Genomic DNA, 24,305 nt, shown 5'->3' with positions numbered 1-24,305 from the left:
ATCTGTGCCCACTCATTTTTCTCTGGAAATCTTAATCGCATACTGTATTGTCCCTTCTAAATGCCAGTCTTTGTACTGAAACACTTAGGTCACTTACCTTTTTTATGATTATTAGGTCAACACAGCAATGTTGACATCTTTCCTAAAAGGCCTGTTATTGATCCTCTCTGTGGCCTTAAACTCTAAATGCATTATGGGATTATTGCAGGTGTCTGTCACTCCACTACAGCACTAGTTACCATGGCTTCATGGGTCATTCCACAAAGCTTAGTTACACTTTACAGCCAGTGGTCCGTAACGGTGCTTAAGGCCAGTTCTTGCTTCACTTTTCCGCATGCTGTCACGGTTCGTGCGCAGGGGTTGTTCAGTGGTCTGTGCGTGCGCATCCCAGATTTTTTTTTTGTGCACCAGACATTATGCGCGTCGGTGTGTGTCTGCTGCTCACGTGCAAGCACATTCACTAGGCATTTCCAGTAGGTGGCAGCACTGATTTTCACAGAGCAGAGATCAACTAAGAAAGAGAAGAAGAAGAAGAAGAAGAATAGCTGCTGTTGTAGTATTTATGGTGAGCAGCTATACGGGAATCTGCATATTTATTTTTTCATACTGTCCAGTCTACACTGCGGTCTATGGGGTTTTCAAAAGCAGCACTATTCTGGCCATTGCAGATAAAGTTTGCAGAGCGGGGCGGTAGGGGTCCTGGCTAATTTTGTTGCACTGATTAATGTGAATTAACAAAATAACGTGAAATGCCTATATTACCGTAATTCAGCCCAAGCCGAGTAACAATTATAAAACCGGTCCTGAAGGTTTTACCCATTTCAGTACACTGCTTCTATTTGCATTACTGTTTGTTGCAATACATCTGCCCTCTGCTGGTCATTGCTGTACACATGCGGTAACCGCGACAGTGCGCATCCATGAACAAATGTAGCGGGTAGTCAGGAGTCCGCACTTAAGCACGTGTGGACCGTGACGGTGTGGCGAAAGTGAAGTAGGAACTGAGCTTCAGGAATATCGCATTCATCTGTAGCCGGTACACTCCAATGTACCTCTAATGATTCCATAATGGTGGCATTAGGTTTTTAAAAAGGCAGGTCTTGTCCGGTGCCACTCTGGACCGACGGCCGGGCCCCCTGAGTGCTGAGGGCCCCCTGAGTGCTGAGGGCCCCCCCCCGCTTCCTCTGCAGGTTTGGTCACCCCTTTGTGCTGCACCTGGAGCGCACAGTGTCCTGGGAGGGCTTCCAGAAGGAGATCCTGGAGAAAATGAAGCACCTGTTGAGACCAGGGGTCGGCGCAAAGGTGAGGGGGGGGTGCATATCGCGGCTCATCCATCCATCCATCCATCCATCCATCCATCCATCCAATGCTTATCCTGGTCGGGATCATGGGCACATTGGAGCAGGAGACCATGCAGAATGGAGGGTCTCAGTCCCAAGACAGAGAGAGAGAGAGAGAGACACACACACACACACACACACACACACACACACACACACACACACACACACTATGGGAAAAAGTTTAATCTCAAATATGATGACCTTAGCCCCTACCCAACCATAACCTTAACCATAAGTAACCAAACAAAATATGAGACTTTTGGCATTTTTTAGCAGCCAAGTATATTTATAAAGCTGAGTTTCCCTTCACCTTTTTGGTACCCACAACATCAAAATAAGGTTCTTGTCGCATTGTGGGGACATTTGGCACCTACAATGTAATACATACATAACCCACACACACCACATGAGCCATTTAAACCGCCGTTAGCCGCTATGCTGTCTGTGGGATAATGTTTCTCACTTGGTGGTGTAGTGCAGCAGTGTTAAGAACCTAGGTGGCACTGCGACCATGTCACTGCACGTCGATGTCGTGTTAATTCAGCTGCAGTATCGATGGGTCGCTTGTGACAGTTCAGGACTCGAATGGTGGAGGAATGGTGGCCATGCCGATTCTCCCTTGTCTGCAGGTGGGCCTCTTCAGCCTGCGTGTGGTGGGGGTGGTGGGAATCACCTACCTTCTTCCCCAGGAGGAGCAGCCATTGAGTCACCCCACCGTGGAGAGGTAATCTCCCTCCTTCAGATCCACCCTTTCAATCCCGGTCGTATCCCGAGTCTCTCCTTTCCGGAGGTCCTGCGCTTCATCATCCCAAGTGTCTTTTGCCCCCAGAAAAGTATTCGAGATTTGTTGCAGTTTCCTTGTGTTCCACACAGTTAAGTTCAGCTAAATTATGCGAGCAATTATTCTTGACTTGTGACACATCACCCCCAAGGTGAAAATCACTGCATGTTGCCATTAGCTCTTGTTGCGAACTGTGATGTAGCAAACATGAACAATGCAGCCTAAATCTTTAAATGTTTTTTTTTTTTTTTGTGCAAAATGTCAGTTTAAAGATCTACCAGCTGCAAACCCAAATGAATCCAATGTGGCTCATGCCTGATCCTGATGTCACAGCTTGTGTGACGAGGGCCCAGATAAATACAAGCAGAAGCTGGGATGGTTTAAAGCTTCTCTGTCCTTCCTGAGCTTCTGGCAGTGATAAGTCTCCCAACCTAATGCAGTCCTTCAGGCATCTGTAGTTGTATCTTTTGCTGCTATGAGTTTTATTGTTGTTCAGTGTTCTGGGTAATTTTAGGCACCTATTTCCTGTGCGAATGGGCTCCCAGTTTAAATGGGACAGCTGTTTCCCTTTGCACTTGCTTTGTAGAAGCAGAAATTGTGGGTTTTGTTGTTGTCGCCAAGGGTTATTTATTTAAATCCTTATCTCACATGAGGTGACCAGAATAGCTTCTCGATTTGGCTATTTTATCTGGTTCTGCGGATTGAGCTTTGAACCTGCAGTACAGCCCCTGTCCTTGCCTCCCCTCAGTGTCCCCTGTCCTCAGTGTCCCTTTTCCTAATGCCGGACACAGGTGCTTCTTTGTAAGGCATCCTTTATGAAAGAATTCAAAGCAGTGTGCATAGATGAACTGGTGTCGATGTGCTTCACAAGCTGCTTGAAGATTTACTGTAACGTTAACATTGATTTTCTGGCACTGGGCCTCCTTCAGCTCTTGTTTCGACTTTGGGAATATTGTTTCCAAGCTGTTGTGACCAACCATGGTCTATGAAGTGTAAATGGCTTTTAGATATTAGTTGGGGTCTCAAGGCATTTTTGTACACTTCGTAGTTCCTGCTGGGGTCTCTGACCATATTTGTACACTCCTCAGTTCCTGGTGGGGTCTCTGGCCATATCTGTAGACTCCTCAGTTCCTGCTGAAGTCTCTGGGCATGTTTGTACACTCCTCAGTTCCTGCTGAAGTCTCTGGGCATGTTTGTACACGCCATAGTTCTTGCTGGGGTCTCGGGCCATATTTGTACACTCCATAGTTCTTGCTGGGGTCACTGGGCATGTTTGTACACTCCTCAGTTCCTGCTGTTCCTGCTCCTCTCGCCTCTGTAGGGCCTACAAGGCCTGCGGACTTGGTGGACCCGCCCATGTAAAGGTCGTGGTTGAATGGGACAAGGACACCAGGGATTAGTAAGTAGCTGAGAATACCATGAATGACCCCCAGTTAAAAGCCCATGACCCTGTACTGGAGATAAGCATTTGGAAGATGGATGGAATTGTATCTTGGTTATGGATCTTCTGGAGTGTTCTTCCTGACAACATTCAAACGAAAACCCTAAATTTATTGACTAATTAATGACTTTGTATTTATATGTGTGACAGTCCTATGTGTTTCCAGTGGGTATGTCACCTTAACGTTTTACAGGTATAATTATTATTAATTATACCTGTAAAAAAATAATAATTTAATTGTAAACCATGCGGTATAATGGTTAGGGGTCAGGACAGTGTTATAATTCTCACATGAGTCAAACTCACTAGTTACCCTGAATTGCTTCTATAAATAAAATGCAAATAAATAGATGCAGGTGTATAAGGAATGTGTGCAATAAGCTAGCTGCTTAAATATAGTCTTTGATTTATTTCTGCCTTACGGTGACTGTGTGCTCACGCAGCCTGTTCGGGAGCTCGGAGGAGGAGTATATCCCCGACGCGGACAGTGTGCGGCTGCACCGCGAGCTGCACAGCCAGCCTCAGGCTTGCACCCTGGCACACTGCTTCCAGCTCTACACTAAGGAAGAGCAGGTCAGGCTGGGGGAGCTGGGGGGGGGTTGCTCTTCTCTTCATCGCCTCTTCTGCACAGGCAGTTATGTCCTTTGATTTCATGCTTATGCAAGACACACACACACATACTTTTATACACACACACGCACGTGTATATATCTTTGTGGGGACTCCCCATTCATTTCTATGAGGAAAACAGGATGACTTTAACCCCTACCCAGCCCTAACCTTAGCCATAATTAACCAAACTAAATACGAGACTTTTGGTGGTTTAACTTTTCTGATTGCATTTAAAGATCTTTGTGGGGACCTGAAAAATACCCCCCACAACCTCAAAATAACAGGTTTTTATTGGGGTGACATTATAGGCATGATGCACTGTTAAAAGGACATTTTTGGCCAGTACCGATAATTTAGAAAACTGATACGGATTATTTGGGAGGTTCTGCTTAACTAAGATTAAAGGTATACCAAATTAATACAAATATTTATTTTTTGATAAGCAAACACCAACTCTAGCATATGACAACAGTCCCAAAGCACTATATTTTGTAACTGTACATTTTTTTACATTGAACATCCGCTTTTGAATTCATGTTATGTGCATGTCAGTGAATGTATTCATTCCTTTCATAGTTTGTAGCAAACTGAAAATGATGTGCGGAACGGCGTGTGATGGATATGTGCACTGTTACTGCCCTCCTGTGCTTGCAGGCCCTGCCATAACGCACTGACACATGCTGCACAACTTTCACATGACTTCTTCCTCTAGCTTTTCATCGTGCTGTTTTTAGTTCATTTATGCATGTCCTGTAAATCCTCTTTGTTAATGCGTTTGAGTAACTTGCTCATTCCTGTATTTCTGTCTTAAGCGATTCCCCCATTAACTCGCGCATTTCGCACGCATAGTTTTTTTTTCTGAATCAAGTTAATTTCGGTTAAATAAGGCTAACGCTCTTGCTGAGGTTATTCTGTCACAAGTAATTAGGACACTCCGGGTTTTGACTCGTGTAAGGGCCCGGTTCTGCGCTGTGGGATGCCTGATGTCTGTCTGGCCCGATCTGGCCATCCTCAGGCTGCTGTGTTGGAGACCATGAGCACTAGCTAAGTGTGCATGTCGCTTTAGCGTTGATGCTGAGGATCGTCCTTTGTGCTCCAGCTGGCCCCAGATGATGCCTGGCGCTGTCCCCACTGTAAGCAACTGCAACAGGGGCGTATCAAGCTCAGTCTCTGGACCCTGCCGGATGTCCTCATTCTGCACCTCAAGAGGTTCAGACAGGTACCAAGCCAACAAGGCAAACGCTACATGTTTTCCCTTGGGGTTTAAACTTGGGCTGACAGTCGTTTCTGCTTTAGCGGTAACTGATGGTTAAGTGGAGCCCAGCTCTGTTCGACTCGGCCTGACCGTCGGTCTGGCACGGAGAGTCACAGTCTCACTGCAGGCTTTGTGCCTTGGCTTGACAGGAGGCGGACAGGAGAGTGAAGATCCAGAATGTGGTGAGGTTCCCCCTGGTGGGGATGGACATGGCGCCCCACATGGTGAAAAGGAGCCAGAGCAGCTGGAGCCTTCCATCGCATTGGTCACCCTGGAGACGACCTTACGGGCTGGGCCGCGACCCCCACGACTACCTATACGACCTGTACGCCGTGTGCAACCATCACGGCTCCATGCACGGGGGACATTACACAGGTGAGGCTCTGCAGTGGACATTCTCTCTCCAGTTGACTTGCCAGTGGCACATCCTGCAGCCCTCATGACCCGTTGGTCCCCTCAGCTTACTGTAAAAACTCCGTCGATGGACAGTGGTACTGCTTCGATGACAGTGACGTCCAGCCCATACCGGAGGAACAAGTTTGCAAGCAGACGGCGTATATCCTTTTCTATCAACGGAGAACTGCCATTCCTTCTTGGTCGGCTAACAGCTCTGTTGCAGGTGATTGTGGTTTTTTTTGTTTCTGCTCATGGGATTCCTTCAGACGCCGCATGGCCCAGTTCCCGTTAAGTGCTTCTGCAGTGACCGTATTGTGATGCTCCTTCCAGGTTCCACCAGCTCCTCACTATGCGAGCACTGGGTCAACCGGCTCCCTGGTAGCCGGCAGGCCAGTGTGGCTTCCGGCGCCTCGTCCAGACGCACCTCCCTGGCCTCACTGGCGGAGTCTGGGGATTTCCCAGGGGAGCGCAGTGAGGATGACGGTTAGTGCTACATCCTTACCTTCCACATGCTTACCTTCCACTGTGTGCATCTCTTTGCACAGAGTGTTTTACCCTCTTGTGTGTATATTATTTTTTCTTATGTCTGGCAATTGACTAATGAAGGATCTTGACTGATGAAACTCTTTGTCATTTTGTGTCTGTGCATCAGCTTAACCACTTCTCTTTCCCATAAGGAGGATTCTCCATCCGGCCTTTCGTGAGGAGCGTTCAGCGGCAGAGTCTGTCTTCAAGATCATCCTTAGCCAGCCCCCTGACTCTGAATGAGAATGGGATCAAGCCCTCGTGGTCCCTCTCAGCCAAACTCCACCTGAGGTCCAACTCTCCCTCCCGCTTTTCCTTAGACTCCTTTTCCTCATCCTTAGAGAGGATAGGAGAGACTTGCGACGACAAAGTGTCAACGTCCTGTTTCGGCAGCTACAGCAGGCATGAGCGGCAGGCGAATAAGGCTCCCCTGGCAAAGATGGAGGGCATCACCAGCGACGAGGGCAACGGCACGGACTTCGTAGACGAGACCTACTGCAGGGCTCCCATTCAGCCAGACAAGAAGAGCTTCAAGGCCGACCAGGTTGACAACAGCAACCAGCTTCCAGGTGTGGAGCAGAAGAAAAGTGGGCAAGGAAACCCCTCCAAGGAGCAGAAGCGAAGAAGCACTTCTGGAGGGTCAGGTTCGAAATCGGAGAGCTCAGGCACCAAGAGGAGCTCTGCTAAGATTGCGTCGGACATGGAGAAGACCTCCAAGAAGCGCCTGGGCGGCATCTCTACTTCTAAGTCCTCCTCTTCCCCGGTCTCATCCAGCCCCCGATCTAAGAGCTACACTAAAGTGTCTAACCTGAAGGACAAGACTGACTCTGCAAAGATCACGAGGTCCCCATCCACTGGAACACCTTCTAAGAAGGTATCTGCCAAGGGTCAGGAAACACCACCACCAGGGGCCACCCAACAGAAGCAGCGTATCTCATCCATGGCCAAATCCTCCGTGTCTGCCTCACCCCCTGTTAGGAAAACCCTGTCCGGGACCGAGAGGACTTTGGCGACTGGTCGGGGCAAGCTGGAGAAGAGTGTCAGTCAGGACTCTCCCCGGACCAGCCCTTTGGTAGACAAACCCAAACCGAGCCCTGCGGCCCGGGCCTCACTGCCCCGAGGGGTCGACGGCAGCCGTCTGGATAAGCGACTGCGCAGCTCCAGCAGCAGCTCCTCCGTCACCAGCCTACGGTCCCCAAGCGCCTCCTCTAGGGAACTCCACAGGAACAACAAATCTGAGGAAAAGGGGTTATCCTTTTTTAAGTCTTCGCTGCGACAAAAGGAGACGCGCAGGTCCGCAGACTTGGGCAAGACTGCCATGTTGGCTAAGAAGGCTTCTGAGGGGGCTACTAAGGGGGGCACCCTGGCCAACGGCTCACTGGGGACCAACGACGGCTCTAGTAAGCCACCTCTAAAGGCGCCCCCGGCATTCAAAGGTTCGGACAAGGAGAGGTCTCCCAAGACCTCAACCCCCGTCAAACGCTTGGCTTTATCTCAGAGCAAATCGAAGTCTTCCACCCCTGAGATGGGACAGCAGTCTCCCGCAAATGGGAATAAGCTACTTGAAAAGACTGCTTCCTCTAGAAAGCTTTCCTCCGGCATGCAATCGTCTGCAAGACTAACACAGAAGCCTCAGTGATCTATGAATAGTGATTTTAGTTTTCCTGCAATGCAGCTATTTTTATGTGCCTAATTATAAATATATGTATAATATATACAATTACAATATAAGAATATATATAGTCTATATTTTTCTTTTCTTAAAGAGAACTCAATTCTGTAGATTATGAAAGCGCCTTTATATCCTACCATCAAACCAAATAATTGCCAAAATAATTGGCAAAATCTGGTACAAAGTCCGCTACTGTGCACAATCAAATATTTCGCTCCTGAATGTTTGTTTTTCTTTGTGTGTGTGTGTGCTTGTTTTATTATTATTTTGCCAAAACAGTGGTAATACAGACTTCACCATTGATTGCAATGTTACTTAAGTTTTCTGTAATCTTTCATGCTTTGAAACGTCTGAGGTTACTTTAATATCGGTTTGCAGGACAAAGATACATCACCTTCACATGGGTAAAAGAAAAAATAAAAATTCTGACTTAGTGGTAATTAAAGACATCAAATGTCTTTGTATAGCTCTTCACCAACACACCAAGTATCTACAATATTCCCAACAATACAAGGTTGTTCAATATGAATATAAAAGGTAGTTTTTTTTGCCTGGAGTTTTACTGGTTTGTGTGAATCGGTAGATGGTGCTGGGATTGGGACACTAACCTCCATGTCCACACTGAGAATTTATTTTGTTAGTCTGACTTTGTCACATGGTTTGTTGCCTTTGTGATCATAAGAAAGCCACCTGCAGATGACACACAGTAATTGAGTCATTTAGCTGCATTAATCCAAATGCATCCTATATAAAATCTGATATAGGTCCATCCTGAATGTTCTGTTAGCCGGATGCATTTTAGCGGCCCTGTTTTATCCCTTCTGGGACATGACATCATCCCAGTGAGGCGAGTGCTGGAGTAAAGAGCGAGCTTCCAGATTGAAATGTTACTGTTTCTGTCACTCTTTACCTTTGGCTTTAAGGAATTTAACCTGCTGATTCCACCTGCTGACGAAATCTCCATCGGTTTATATGAACAGATGTTGCATGTTTCGGGCACAAAGGCCACAAGTGGTTTCAGGTGCTGAGCACGTTTTTGAAACTGCACACATCTCCATACTTCTCCTCGTACCCGGCTCTGTACATCCTTCTCCATCCTATGCGTCTGGTCCTCGTGCCCGGCTCTGTACATCCTTCTGCCTCTGGTCCTCGGGCCCGACTCTGTACATCCATCTCCATCGTTGTGCCTCTGGTCCTCGTGCCTGGCTCTACATCCTTCTCCATCCTTCTGCCTCTGGTCCTCGGGCCCGGCTCTGTACATCCTTCTCCATCCTTGTGCTTCTGGTCCTCGTGCCTGGCTCTGTACATCCTTCTCCATCCTTGTGCTTCTGGTCCTCGTGCCTGGCTCTGTACATCCTTCTCCATCCTTCTGCCTCTGGTCCTTGGGTCCAGCTCTGCACATCCTTCTCCATCCTTCTGCCTCTGGCCCTCGTGCCTGGCTCTGTACATCCTTCTCCATCCTTCTGCCTCTGTTCCTCGGGCCCGGCTCTGTACATCCTTCTCCATCCTTGTGCTTCTGGTCCTCGTGCCTGGCTCTGTACATCCTTCTCCATCCTTGTGCTTCTGGTCCTCGTGCCTGGCTCTGTACATCCTTCTCCATCCTTCTGCCTCTGGTCCTCGTGCCTGGCTCTGTACATCCTTCTCCATCCTTCTGCTTCTGGTCCTCGTGCCTGGCTCTGTACATCCTTCTCCATCCTTCTGCCTCTGATCCTCGGGCCCGGCTCTGTACATCCTTCTCCATCCTTCTGCCTCTGGTCCTCGTTCCCGGCTCTGTACATCCTTCTCCATCCTTCTGCCTCTGGTCCTCGGGCCCGGCTCTGTACATCCTTCTCCATTCTTCTGCCTCTGGTCCTCGTTCCCGGCTCTGTACATCCTTCTCCATCCTTGTGCCTCTGGTCCTCGTGCCCGGCTCTCTCTATTGCATGGTGTTTCTGTTTCATTTCATTTTTAATGTCTGGTCGGACACGCGCCTACGCTCATACATACAACACACATCAACCGGACACTTGGTGTTCATGGTGTTCCAAAATTTTATCATCATCCTCGTTGTCCACGCCATGATGCCATTTCTTTCTTTCCAGTTGACTGAGACATCCAGCTATGTAGCACATAGGCCGCAGAGTTGCTGTAATGCCCACCTCTCCGATGGTGGTTACTATCTGAAACATTTAAGAGTCAGTCAGGGTGAGTGTGTTTGGTTCTCTGATCTAAGTTTGTTACCTTATGATCAAGAACCCACTCTTAAAATACTGTTTTACATGTTGCATGTAGCTACACCGCTATTACCTGAAATAATTGTTTTTCACGTTATCCTGTAATATTTTGCCTTGGTTTAATGGTAAAACATTAACCACAATAATGCTGCATATACGGTATTGTACAGGGTTCGAGAAATACCACAGTGCTCCCTGAATTCAATGGGGGTTGTAGCATTAGAGAAATGCCTGGTTCTGGTTTGTTGCACTGAAGGCAGAGGCGCCCTCTAGTGGATGTTAGACACTGCTGATGAATGTACAAAAGCGGCGTTGCATGTCTATGCATGAATGTATCTATGCAAGCGACTGCTGGTGATGCTGACTGCCTGTTGTTTTTCACGTTCTGAGTGGCGGAATGCATGGATAGTCCTCGACCCGCCTCTGCCTCTGCTTTGATGATCTCATTGCTCTTTACATGATGAAAATGGCATCTTTCTTTTCCTTTGAATAACACTTCATATAAACGTCGGCTGGTGTTTGGTTTTCACATTTTTGTCCTTATTGAGTTTAAAAAAAAAAAAAAAAAGCTGAATTAATGCTTTTTTGGTTTCAGACATCTCTGTATATCAGGCATCCATAAAATACCAGTTTTCCCATGTGTTGAAGTACCAACACTGATTTCACTGAGGGGAAAAAGCCACCATGAAATGTTGATTTGATCCACTTTTGTCATGTATGTTGTTTTACTACCACAGTCATGAACAGTTTGTATGCTACGTTGACAAGCTTCCAAATCTTTCTGGGTGATAAGTTACTTAAAACATTTTTGCCCCTCCATATATGGTTACTAATTAAGATAAGAATGATAATTGTGATGATAAAATCTATTCCATAATTGTTTTTTTTTATGGTGGAGGATGTTAAAGAAATGGCAATAAAACGGTAGTTCAATATGAAATGAGATTCCTTTGCTGTGAGTCAGTACACTGGAATCGGTGGCTTGTTAGGCATGTTGCTGTGTGTTTGCTTTTTAGACTTTAGGATTTTAGGTTTTGCTCTACACTGGAAATGTTCTCCAGGGCAAGTATGTGGAAGGTTGTGCAATATGGGAATCGAATATATTTAATAATGACAACTTACATGTGACTCATGGGCAAGTGCATGAGACTCAAAGCTTTGTTAATTTATTTGTATAGGTCACAATTTGAAGAGAATGCACTTTTAATATGCACATTTCTATCATTTTTATGTTTCAGAATATGTTTTTCCTTTGAAAGAACAAAAATTTGTATAAAGGATCTACATATGCAAGAAGAGAAACTGAAATGTAATAAACAGGAAACACAGCGTTGTGTGTAAAATTTGTTTTCCTACAAGTTGACTTGCAATCTGAAGCAATTTAACTGTCGTGGGCTCAGTGTTTCGTCGGTGTTATCCAGCAATCAGTGAATTGTGCTGATGCGTTAGATGACGGCAGCCGGCCAGCAGCATGTGTTGTGGTCAGACTGAAACTGGGATCTTTGTCCACACACACCATCTGTTATGGTAGGAGCCGGGCAATCAGGCGCAGGAGTCGCAACGTCGGGTAAACGCAGGATTTAATACGAACAAACATGGTCAGAAACGTCCAACGTTAATGACCGAACGAGCAAAAATACTCGAATGCGGACTTAAATATACAGGACTAATTAAAAATACAGGAAACAGCTGGTGACATCGGGATTCCGCATGAAGTAAATAAGGGGAGCGTGGCACACGGGAGGAGCAGACTATTGGATCATGACACCATCCGCGTCCAATGTCTCAAAATATCACTGCATAGCAGGAAAAGCTGCCCGTTTCACTGTGCGCGCAGTAAGATACACTGACGCTCCCGTGGGCTCTTGATGAGATTAGATCACTGGCCAGAGTATTTTGGCCCAAAACTCAGCTGCTTTTTCCCAGAGGTGGAGGCTTGGCTTTTAAATGACCTTTCAGTAACAAAATGACCTAAAGCATACATCAAAATTATTAACAATTTCCCTGCATTTTCTTTGAAGCAGATCAAGAAATAACTAAATGACAATCAACGTGACAAACTATGCTCAAAGAAACAGGTAGATGATGTGATTAAAATGTATTTCGAATCTATTGCATTTGCTTCAGTGGTACATATTATCAAAAGATGAATATGATTGTAGGGCAGGGGTCCCCAACCACCGAGCCCCGGGCCGGTATTGGGACGTTGAGCATTTTGTGCCGGGCTGCGGCGAGCGGATAACAGAGGCTGTTTTATTTTGGAAAACACTTCCATCTGTGGCTTATACTGTAGGTGGCGATAAGGCAACGCCCTTGGTGATTACAGTAAAATCCCATTATAGTGGCTATAACGGAACATCGTCTGTAACGGACGAGTTCCGCTGGTGTCGGCCGTGCGCCTGTAAGAACACGCAGAAAAAGCATCGGATATAGTAGACTCGCATATAACGAAATTTCGCTTATAATCGTGAAACAATTTGGTCCTTAGGGCCGCTTTTAGCTGTAGTTTTGTTCGCTGTAACGAACATGCAGGCTACGCCTACAGCTGGTGATATCCAGCTGTAGTTTTGTTCGCTATAACGGACATGCAGGTACAAGACGCGTGAGGTGCCGGTGATATCCCGCTGTAGTTTTGTTCGCTATAACGGACATGCAGGTACAAGGCGAGTGGCGTGGCGGTGACATCCAGCGCAGATACGTAGTCGGGATTATTAATAGTCACGCATCTGCTCAGGTAAAATTGGATTACTACATCTACAATATAATAATCTATACCACAAGTGTATCTGCTGGGGTGTGGCATGAGTAAATGGTGTCCTGTAGTTGTGTTCTGGGCATACGGCAACTCTGGATATAACGGACTTTGGATATAACGGACTGTTTTTCCAGGTCCCTTGAAGTCCGTTATAACGGGATTTTATTGTAGTTAAATATTGCGCACCTCATTATCTTTGTTACACGTCTCCGCTCCCTAAGAGGGAAACAAGCTCAGGGCTCTCACTAATTCAGAGGGATGGTGAGTTGTATTTTTACGCACTTTGTTTTTAGTTGTTTCAATACTGGTCCGTGAAAATATTGTTTTACATGAAATTGGTTTATGGGCCAAAAAAGGTTGCGGACCGTTACAGGTCTTCTCATGTCTCTTAACACGTCTTCCAGTCCGCCGCGGAAATGTTAACGGAATAAACCCGGTCCGTGGTGGCAAAAGAGGTTGCGGACAACTGCTTTAGGATACAGTTACAGCCCCGTGTTCACAGCCACAGGTTTTTCATACTCACATCATTTCATCTAGATAAATAAAATGTGTCATCTCGATCCTTCAGAGCAGTCTTGCTCTCCAATGCTCTCCTTGGAATAATGATTAAATGATCAAAACTTCGGACTCTTATCACGCTATTTTGATCCTCTAAAAAGACATTAAGTGAAGTCCTTGACTTAACACTGATGCAGGCTACAGTTTATTTCCAAATATTAATATATTATGTATTGTTTTTGTTATGTGAAGTCTCGATTTCAAAGCATAAATAAAGCCACATAAAACAGTTGCTTAATAATTCAACAGTTGTGTGCAAATGAAACATTTCAGCGTGGCAAAATGGTGACCCAGTTCAGCCAGTGAGGATGAAATGAATTCTGGGCGATTACTGTAAACCTTCGAATCATGCTATATTGAATTTTAATTCAATTCTATTCCAGTTATTTTTATAACGCGCCTTTCACAACAGAGTTGTCCTAAAGCGTTTTACTGGGTTATGTTGTGATACATGAAACAGAAGTAGAGGGAGATACAGAACGGGGGAAAAAGGAAAGAAAGAAATTGAATAAAGAAAGAAGAAAGCCAGAAGACAATTTTAATGCACACTATTACATTTTTATAGGTATTTGTTTCCTCCCCAGTGAGGTTTGACGTGCAGAGTGCGCTTAGCACTGCCTGTCCTCTCAGCAGCTGTCTGCCGCTGCATCATGCGCAGAAACACAGAGAGATTCAACTTGGAAGCAGGGCGTTTGGCCTGTTAGGGATTTATAAGGATTTGTAGGAATGTGTGTAGTTTTCAACGAAGCATTTAAGGCCCTGCATCACAGTTCAATGTCTGTGCTGCTCTCATAGATTGTAAGGCGAGTGTTCTGGGATGTGGAGTGATACGCTGATCCTGGGCTCATGAACACACCCTGAAGGTCTTTGCTCTCAGTTTCCTCCCGTATTTATCTTTCCATTCTGATTAAAATGGGCGGCTGAAATCCTTCGGTGATAAAGCAGGTTGTCTTGTCACAGGACATCCAACACCCCATCTACGCTACATGGTCAAAAATATGCGAACGGCATGTTGTCCCAAGGTATTAAGATCTGCAATAATGGCCTGTACTCTGGTAAGGCTTTCCAATAGAAGCCGGAACTTCTATTGGGATTTGCTGGCATTCAGGTTGGGAACTGATGCCGGGTGATCTGGCACCTTTCTGTGAGTTTGTGCGGCTGCCACTTTGTAACTGAACTTGCTCCCGGGGGTCTGGATCTTCACGGTCACTTCACTTGCAGTTTTTCAGGGCAGCTCCAGCAGTGCTGAAATTTCCTGAACTGACTTGTAAAGATGGCATCCTGTGATGCTGAAAGTCACTAACCCCTTCTGTGTCAGACTGTGCTGTCACTGGCTGTTTGATGGAGATGGCTGTCTGCATAGTTATATATCTGTGTCCGCATTGGGTGAGCCTTTAATTAGCCAATTCCTCTAACTAGTAGGGGTTTCCACATACTTTTTTGTGTGCGTGTATATCAGAAAATGCTGGATTGTAAATAAATCTACAATGTGGAATAGATCAAGATCTGCAATCAGCTTTTCTATATTTAATTTATTACTTTGGCTAGGGACTCATTCTTTTCTCTGCATGCCAGCCACAGAGCTTTAGAGCACATGCTTTAGTTTCTGTTAAATGTTTTGTGCCTTTTAATAGCGTCAGGCTCTCTGACACTGGTCTCATTCCATGGTATCCGCTAATCTTGATGCTATCGCCAGTCTCGCTGTGCAGCCAAAGCAGGGTGAAGGGCTACAATTAACTGGCCCCTGAGTGGGTGCCAGTCCCGCTCTATTTACCCACCGCCCGTGGACCTGGACCTTGTAGCCCGAAGAGATACCGGCAGTGATCTGACACATTGCGAAGAGGATGCCGTAGATGCACAACAGTTAGGCCTTGAAGGTGACGCTGTCTCTGTGCTGTCCCTGCAGACCAAACCCAGTTTTTCTTCACTTGTGATTGGTGCATTTCATGGACCATGAAATGCATCTGAACACAGGGGGATAGGTGGGGCCCTGGAGGGCGGGGCTTTGGAAGGCGGGACTTTGGAGGGTGGGGCTTTGGAGGGCAGGGCTTTGGAGGGTGGGGCCTTAGAGGGTGGGTCATGTGCGCTTGCCTGTGTGAAATACTCACACTCACTGAGATCACTGTCTGCCTGCACCTGATATGCAGATAGCATCTAAAAATGCAGCTGATTGGTAGATACTGTATCAAAATGACAGCTTTATTAATAATATTTTGCATTAAAAGCTGTATCTCCTGAGGCCACTGAGGAAATTCAGAATCTCCTCCGTGCTTCAAAAAACTTTATACAGCACTGCTGTGGGACCTGTGCTGTGGCCCAGCAGCTGCGGCATCTCCTCCTGGTACGACTGCGGCATCTCCTCCTGGTACGACTGCGGCATCTCCTCCTGGTACGACTGCGGCATCTCCGCCTGGTAGGACTGCGGCATCTCCTCCTGGTAGGACTGCGGCATCTCCTCCTGGTACGACTGCGGCATCTCCTCCTGGTACGACTGCGGCATCTCCGCCTGGTACGACTGCGGCATCTCCTCCTGGTACGACTGCGGCATCTCCGCCTGGTACGACTGCGGCATCTCCTCCTGGTACGACTGCGGCATCTCCGCCTGGTACGACTGCGGCATCTCCTCCTGGTACGACTGTGGCATTTCCGCCTGGTACGTTTATCCATGAGATATTATTTTCTCTAAATACAGTAACCCTTTTAATATGTGCAATAAATGAAAAAAATATATATATATCCATTTCTTTATTTTTTTTATTACAGGAAATGAGTAACAATGTTAGCTTGAACTCTTTACTGAAATTAAGTAAATACTGTATTATTCATCATGTGTATCACCTTCATAAGTTGAGGTGGATGTAATCAAAGAATTCAGCGGGTGACTGCATTTAATAGACATGTTCATCTATGTTCAGTCATGTGCTCCTGTATTAGTAGACTCTCTCTCGCTGTTGTTTTTCTCTATGGTGAATGGTTTACTTTTACATAATAAGTCTTCTTAGATTCAATTAGCATAAAAAGAGAAAAAGCAGAATTCTTATGAAACTTCGTTCTCATCACTAAAACTGACATTAATCAGTTCATTGAATGCAGAAAGTCAAATCATCTCTTATAAGAAATAGATTATCCCTGCATTACAGCTGATTGAATGAACGTCACATGGATCCGAAATGAACGGCGGTTCTTTATACTGTCACTGTACTGTGAGCTCAGATTCACACTGTGTTAGTGCTTGAGTGACATGCCTGAGTCAGGTCCTGGAGTGGACCTGGACTGCTCAGAACCATTAAATTTTTCCAGACCGCCGTATTTCTGTGACACAATGGAAGAATCTTACATCATCCCCATGAAATGCATGATTTCCTGTAGAACAAATGTTAGCGAGAAGACAAATTTCACTGTACTTTGGGGATCAGGGCACAGGTACACAAATCATGAAAGGTAACTGGGCTAGAAATAGAGGCGATGAACCAAGATCACGGATTCCTATGCTTCTGGAGTTTTGAGTATTGCACGAGTATCTCGCTAGTAATATGAAATATTTGGCTCCGACGTGATTGCAAATTGACTTTTATTACTGAACAGAATAATGCAGTGAAAGTTTACAGGGGGGGGGCGGCATGGTGGTGCAGTGGTTAGCACTGTTGCCTCACACCTCTGGGACCCGGGTTCGAATCTCCGCCTGGGTCACATGTGTGTGGAGTTTGCATGTTCTCCCCATGTCGTCGTGGGGTTTCCTCCGGGTACTCCGGTTTCCCCCCACAGTCTAAAAACATGCTGAGTCTAATTGGACTTGCTAAATTGCCCGTCGGAATGCATGTGAGAGTGCATGGTGTGTGAGTGTGCCCTGCGATGGGCTGGCCCCCATCCTGGGTTGTTCCCAGCCTCGTGCCCATTGCTTCCGGGATAGGCTCCGGACCTCCCGCGACCCAGTAGGATAAGCGGTTTGGAAAATGGATGGATGGATGGAAGTTTACAGGGGGGCTAAAAGTGATGTGCAGGAGATAAGGGTTGTAACAGCCCTGGAAGGCTCTGCAGAGCTCCGTCAGCCCCCCTGAAAAAAGTGCATCTGCCGGATCAGACGGATGAGTTGAAAAGGACGAAGCAATCTGAGATTGTTGGAGAAGCCAAAACCTCATTGTAATAGTGCTGCCGGAGATGGATTATGGCGTGTAAACAGCGATCGCTTTAATCCTCGGTGAATCTATACCTTCAGTTACCCACCTGTGTTAACTTGCTCGAAGTGTTAGCTGCTTAAGGAGTTAGATATAACATTAACATTTTAAAGGCAGTCTTTGTTGCAGAGGCACTGGGCTTCAGGATGTTTCCAGGAACACTTTCAAAGCCCACAATCCTGGTTCGGAAAATGTATACGCCCTATTTATAGCTTCTCATAGAAGATGACGTCCGTGTTTAATGCAAATTCTCCTTTCAGATCACGTCAGTAATAGCAATCACAGCGCCATCCCCTGTCAGACGGAGGAATGGGCTTACATGAGCGCCGCGTAACTTTGAGGGCGTTTTGTGATCCGTCACACATAAGGTATCAGATGAATCTGAAATGTTTGTCTGTATATATAGCATGGCTCAAGCTTTTGTTTTAGACAAACTAGATTTTTCCAATTTACTGGAGAAAATAACCTTTGTAGAATCCATCTTGTTACCCGTAAATTAACAGCCATGCTTCCCCATCAAAGCTCTGCCCCTCTGAGAGTAACAGTCACACGGGAAATAACAGAACAGCGTGTACAAACTCACAGAAAACGGGTGTCGGCATATGGAACCACAGAGTCAATGGGCACCTTGTTTCCGGGGGTTTCTGATTAATCAGGAAACACTTCAGAACACACAAGCACAGGAGAACATGCACATGGCATTAAAGTGAGTACTGACAATCTTAAAGTCATCAGCTGATTTATTTCATTCTCTCGACCCAAAAAGCAATTCCCGTGTTCATGAGTTAGTCTTTGCATTGAGTCACTTAATAATATTGGCTTCCGCAGAACTTGCATCTGGGTGTCATATTTATTCACTGCTGTAATCCGTAGCATTTCACAGTATGAGCTCCGTACTGCACAAGCCAACCACAAGGTGTCAGCATACGTTTGCTGAATAGTGTTAATGTTACCGTTAGGCTCCCGACGCACTGTACTGCGCTAAAATTCTTATGAATTCCATTCTCACTGAATGTGCATTTCATAATGTTTGTGGCAGATTTCACTGCAAGTAGATATTCATTGTTAGCACCAGCTATTACAGTACATGCGCAACAATTTCTGTCAAGCAGAACTGTCAGACATCAGTTTTATCCCGGTTGTGCCTGACAGATGGAGCTGTAGTGTTATTTTCTATAAGCCAGGAAAGCGCGTCTAAAGGAAGCCATAATACTGAGTTGCACGTATTAGTGCCATTAACACTGGAAAATATAACCATTAAAAGCAAAAAAAGAAAGCAATAAAATTTAAGAAATTCCACATTGCAGCTGTAAACATTACGTCTTCTTCACATTACGTCTTGATCACATTACGTCTTGTTGCAATAACAAAAAAAGCTATTTATCCAAACAACTAGAAATTGGCACAGCTGGAATGTTGGTTACTGATGCTGTTCTCATAATTGATTGCTTTGAATTGATTATGTGAGCACTGTTTCACCACGTCCTGAGAGTTTACGATATCTATCACAACACACGACTGTGAGCTGGTGCAAAGCCTGACATTATGACAGTGATCCAGGCAGTATTACCATATTGAATGTGATGGTGCTTTATGCCATAGTGCATCGCTGTGCATTTCACCTCTCGTGAAACACTGTCAGCAGCTTGGGGTTATGCCTGTTAATGTCTCCTATCCATTGATTACCTGCCCCATGCATTGATATCTTCTGATCATGGTAACTCATGATTTTTATTGTCCTCTAACACACATACCCATTTCATTCTGGTTTTCTTTCCCAGCCCTAAGGCCTTAAAGATGATAAGTGTTGCTGGTGCAGCTAGTGCTCCTTTCTGGGGGATCCACAGCGGGAACTCGCCGGAGCCTGAAAACCTTCAGAATTTCCATGTTAGCCACTTGGCTACCTGCTGTTGTCATCCGGTGCATCACGCTAATAAAGCAGTGGAAGTTGAGCTGTCAGCTCAGGGATGCCGAATGAAAGCAGCTCAAGGAAACACCTGTGCGGTAAAAACACGACGGAAACGGACGCGCTTAACGGCAGCATGACAGCGTGTCAGGCCAGGCCGACCCAAGGAAGCTCGGGGCCAAGTTTCCAAAACTGAAGCACAAAAGCATTTACAGTATGAAGTGAGACAAAGGCGAAAGCATGTGTCTCATATGCCTCATTCTCTTTTTTCGGAGACTTTTGATTTTATCTTAAGATTGGATGATAATAATAATAATAATAATAATAATAATAATAATAATGATGATGATGTTTCCCTTTCTGTTCCTGTCTCTCCTCTCTTCCATCTGTACCTCCTAACGTGCTGCTCTTATCTTCCCCAACGCAGACACACATGTCCACACACAATACTTGCTCATCATCACAGGGGAAGTTGTGTATCCAACCTAAACAGTTCACACATTCACTGGATAATAATAATAATAATAATAATAATAATAACGACAACTATAATGCATTTGATCTGAAGGCACTCAAGGACAAAGAAAAGGCAATCCACACAATATACAAACATAATTCTGTACGCGTGTTAATGCATTCAATATCACTGTAATTAAACAATTTAAAAGCTACCTACATAATGTTAAAAATTAAAGCAAATAAGCAAGTTTAAAAATATGAGTTTTGAGCCAAGATTTGAATGTAGAGAAAACAGACAAAACTACGAATATGAGGAGGGAGTGAGTCCCAAAGACAGGGGGCAGTGTGGCTCAAGGCCCTGAAGCCCATGGTGTCAAGCGAGCAGCAGGCAGAAGAAGGGAGGTGAAATGAGAAGATCTAAGAGTGTGAGAAGGAACGTAGATATGTAAACGATCAGAGAGGTATTACATTAATACTCTGATAGGAAGCCAATGAAGATGCTGAACAGGCATTATGTGGACAGTAGAGGGAGTCCTAGTGACAATGCGAGCAGCAGCATTCTGAAGCAGCTGAAGCTTAAAGAGGAGCTTGACAGGGAGTCTTAGTGACAGAGAGCAGCAGCATTCTGAAGCAGCTGAAGCTTCAGAAACCACTAAAAATGTTACATTGTATGGTGGAACACAAATGAGATGGTAAAACATCCAGTAGCCTGAGAACATTAACAGTAGAAAATAGAGCTCTAGTATTCCCCTTACTCAGCCATATCTGATCTGCAAGATAGACTGACTGGGCTGTAGCAGGGCATCCTTATAAATGAGTAAATGATCATTATATAGTTTCTCATACAGAGCAAGACCAGTCTTTGCGTACAATCGTTCCAGTCTACGGACCATAGCTTTAGGATGTCGTAACTCAGTGGGGCGCCAAGGAGCAGAGTGTATAAGAGAAACGGTCTTTAGACGAGCAAGATCGTCCAAGAGACCCTGTAATCCATTATTACAGTATGAGGCGAATTCATCAGTAGTAGATACATCATATGTACAGAATAGGTCCTCTATTCTATTACAGAGAGCGGTTGGATCAATATTTTTAATATTACGGAACAAGATAAAACAGTATTACTTAAATTTCGGTTAGGCCAGATTAATATCAGTGGATATTAACTTGTGATCAGATACAGCCAAATCAGATGCAGTGAAGTAGATGGGGAGTAACACCCAAGCAGCAAATAAGATCCAGAATACGCCTTTTCGATGTACTGCTGTAAACCACAATGCCAGTCCGCACATACACTCTCGCAAATGAATGGAAATTTCATTCATTCATAGATTTGAAACTTCTTAACATACAGTAGAGCATTACCACCCTTTCCCACCTTTTCCAAAAATGAGTGCGTGGTATGATGTAATGTTAGTAGCAGTGGTGATGATTTAAAGAGTTTACTTAACGTCCAGCTTTATCCTCCCTGTAAACAAAAACCCTTCAGCCCTTCAGCACTCAAATTCCCAAGACTTAATGTCAAATGAAGCTTCTAATGACACTTTAAAAAATTCACATTATAGAGACCCCATCTCCTTTGCTTGCCTACCAAGAGCAGCCTTTCACTTTTCTGTGCATCGACGAAGCTGCTCTTTGTTCCAGGGTCCAATGTGCTTTCCTTCATGGTTTAATTTCAAGCTTTGAAGCCCAATTGTACAAGAATTGACCCCATCCCATATTCAGGAACTAGGATGGGACCTTTCTGGACAATTGAGATACAATTGTCTAAGAAATGTAGGTAATTTGTTCATCAAGATAGCTGACCTTTATTCCAAAGTTCAATCTCCTTTTCTCGTTAACATTTCAGAAGTTTATTTCAAGCTTTGAAGCACCATTATAGAGCAACTGACCACCTCCCTTAATCAGTAAGTAGCATTTCTGCAATATCGCGAAATTAAACAGAAATTAGCTGATAATGTGAGTACTGGCAGGAAAAGACAGAGTTATAGACAATCAAACTTTAATACACAGGTCCTAAGCCCTTTACAGTCCCGGACAGAATGGTAAACCTGAACGGGTAGGTTCGTATTCAGTTAGCAAGCCTTTAAGTATTCAATACACAGTACTGACAGTACCAGTCATCCCTGAAACCTGTGGCTATGGTGGCTAAGTAGCATACTGTAATGGTTCCAGTTACAATGGGCAGCACTAATGACAATTGAAGGACTCAACAAGGTTGGGTGATCAGCAAACAGGATCCAAGATGCAGAACTACAACAAAAACCGGAGAACAACCTGGAAGTTATTACCAAGAACCACCTAACAAATTCCAATCAGAGACGCAAATCTAAGTGAGCAGAATCAATCCTCATGACTGAGTGAGAAGACAGAAGCTGAGCAGATCTTAAACTGACTAGAAGTAGGGGTGGGTGATGATGCATTGAAATGATCTGGACGTGGGAGGAGCCGTCAGCGACAACCATGCCTGTGGAAGATCGCAAACTTGGAAACTGGATTCTGAACTGGGTGTAACAACTATTAATAATGCAATTTAAAGCAAAAAAAAACTCACTATTAGTTGTCCTGTAGGCGACACACAAGATTGTCAGCAAAACAAGCTAAAATAAAAAAAAACCCTCAAAGTGTGCTGGATATGCATCTCTGCTGAATATTAATGAAGCGGAGGGTTGTCAAGTTCCAGCTTGATAAGAGTCACTTCTGAAAAATGCTTCTAACAATGCCACCTGAATCACTGGGGAATTCATCAGAGCCGTCATTAACTTTGTCCTGAAAGCTACTTGTATTTATTTTATTGTTTTCCAGAAATGATAAAGCAAACGTATGTCTGCCACTTCAGTGCATCAAACCTTTGATTTCTAGAATGGCGGTTAGCCAATAGTCTTCACTTCCCCCGATAATCATTATCTTGTTGATACAAAATTTTAAATGATCTTAATCTATTTCCATACAGATATTATATTCTGAAAATAGCTAAGGGTGAATCCATTTACTTGTGATTTTTTTTTTTACCAAAATAACCACAGGCTTTATGTACTTGATATTGGGGGCTGACCTGCATCCACTTTAATTGTCTCTCCTTATCCTTCCCCTTTATGTAAATATGTACCAGATGGCTGAGAGATTAATATGTTTCCTGGTAATATCCATATGTGTGGAGGACATTCACTGTATATTAAATTCTTTCTAAAGGGCAGAACAGCAAGGCACAGCGTGAGTAAGACCCAGGAATCATTTATAACTCACCTCTGACATTAAGAACAGCACAGATACAAATAATGGATTGTTTGGTGGAAGCAGTGATAAAGCCTCATGTATTTAATAAATAAAATACTTTCAGGTCAGCACAAATTTAAAGTGAAACAGTAGCGGGGAAACAGCGCTTATTCTCAGGAGTTCTGCGGTTTTTCGACACATTTTTTCTAGTGTTTATTCATTTGGATTCTAAAACCGAATCACATTTTGAACATTTTACATTGTGTCACAATTTATGTGTTGGGCTTTATGATTTCAGGCAGTGTCACAGAACCTGGTACATCTAACGGCAACCACCCATTATAGAGCTTAATTTTATGCACTTGTCAATGGAAATGAACGAGCTGGAAATGACAACAGCGTAGAGGGGCTGTAGCTCCTCAGTGCCTAAAATAAACCCTCTAAAAGTGATGAACGCATAGCCGTGAATCAGAGTCCCAACCCTCCGTGTCCAGGCAGCCATTAATAACCAGTATTTCACAGACACCTAGGCAATCCCCATGGAGGGTAAACATTGACCACCGTGAAATTGCTCCACTAAATTTGAAGTTTATTCATTTTTAGTCAGAGGTAATATTTTCCCCAAAGTATTATTTCAATTCCCTATGATAAAATGAAAAAAGTTTAACGCCAAGGCAACACCATAACTCTTAATGCATCTTATTAGAGCTGAGACCTTCAATCAAGGGCATAGCAAAATTGTAAAAAAGAAGAATACTTGCTCATTTTATATACAAAGTAACACTATTTTGTGGTCCATATTAGGGGATATATTGCACATACTACTTTCATTGTCAGTATTAAGGGTTGCATTGCACGTACTACTTTTATTGTCAGTATTAGGGGTTGCATTGCACGTACTACTTTTATTGTCAGTATTAGGGGTTACATTGCACGTACTACTTTTATTGTCAGTATTAGGGGTTACATTGCACATACTACTTTCATTGTCAGTATTAAGG

At 44.6% G+C, this 24,305-nt stretch overlaps 2 protein-coding genes across 5 annotated transcripts in view; both read left to right on the top strand.

Annotated features, from left to right (window-relative positions):
• The window catches only part of usp31 (ubiquitin specific peptidase 31), a 29,029-nt gene extending 17,462 nt beyond the window's left edge, over nt 1–11,567 (top strand). For both annotated transcript variants that reach the window (XM_048990784.1, XM_048990785.1), the window contains exons 8-16: nt 1,191–1,302; nt 1,973–2,067; nt 3,446–3,523; nt 4,009–4,138; nt 5,277–5,396; nt 5,582–5,807; nt 5,893–6,051; nt 6,159–6,311; nt 6,506–11,567. In XM_048990784.1, the coding sequence (XP_048846741.1) occupies nt 1,191–1,302; nt 1,973–2,067; nt 3,446–3,523; nt 4,009–4,138; nt 5,277–5,396; nt 5,582–5,807; nt 5,893–6,051; nt 6,159–6,311; nt 6,506–7,992 (2,560 nt within the window). In that variant the 3' untranslated portion in view covers nt 7,993–11,567. The remainder of the gene's footprint in view (nt 1–1,190; nt 1,303–1,972; nt 2,068–3,445; nt 3,524–4,008; nt 4,139–5,276; nt 5,397–5,581; nt 5,808–5,892; nt 6,052–6,158; nt 6,312–6,505) is intronic.
• LOC125717641 (uncharacterized) lies at nt 8,998–11,567 on the top strand. Of its 3 annotated transcripts, none has more exons than XM_048990789.1 (2): nt 8,998–9,633; nt 9,775–11,567. In XM_048990789.1, exons 1-2 carry the CDS (start codon nt 8,998–9,000, stop codon nt 10,084–10,086), a joined length of 948 nt encoding a protein of 315 aa, XP_048846746.1. In that variant the 3' UTR covers nt 10,087–11,567. The 3 variants fall into 3 exon arrangements, with proteins under 3 accessions (XP_048846746.1, XP_048846744.1, XP_048846745.1); XM_048990787.1 differs by having other exon boundaries at nt 8,998–9,774; nt 9,822–11,567; XM_048990788.1 differs by having other exon boundaries at nt 9,125–9,633; nt 9,869–11,567.
• Nucleotides 11,568–24,305: the final 12,738 nt, after the last annotated feature.

Source organism: Brienomyrus brachyistius, chromosome 22, assembly GCF_023856365.1.
Source record: "Brienomyrus brachyistius isolate T26 chromosome 22, BBRACH_0.4, whole genome shotgun sequence".
Lineage (NCBI taxonomy): Eukaryota > Metazoa > Chordata > Actinopteri > Osteoglossiformes > Mormyridae > Brienomyrus > Brienomyrus brachyistius.
The sequence above is the reverse complement of the archived record's forward strand: the minus strand, read 5'-3'. Positions and strand labels throughout refer to the sequence as shown.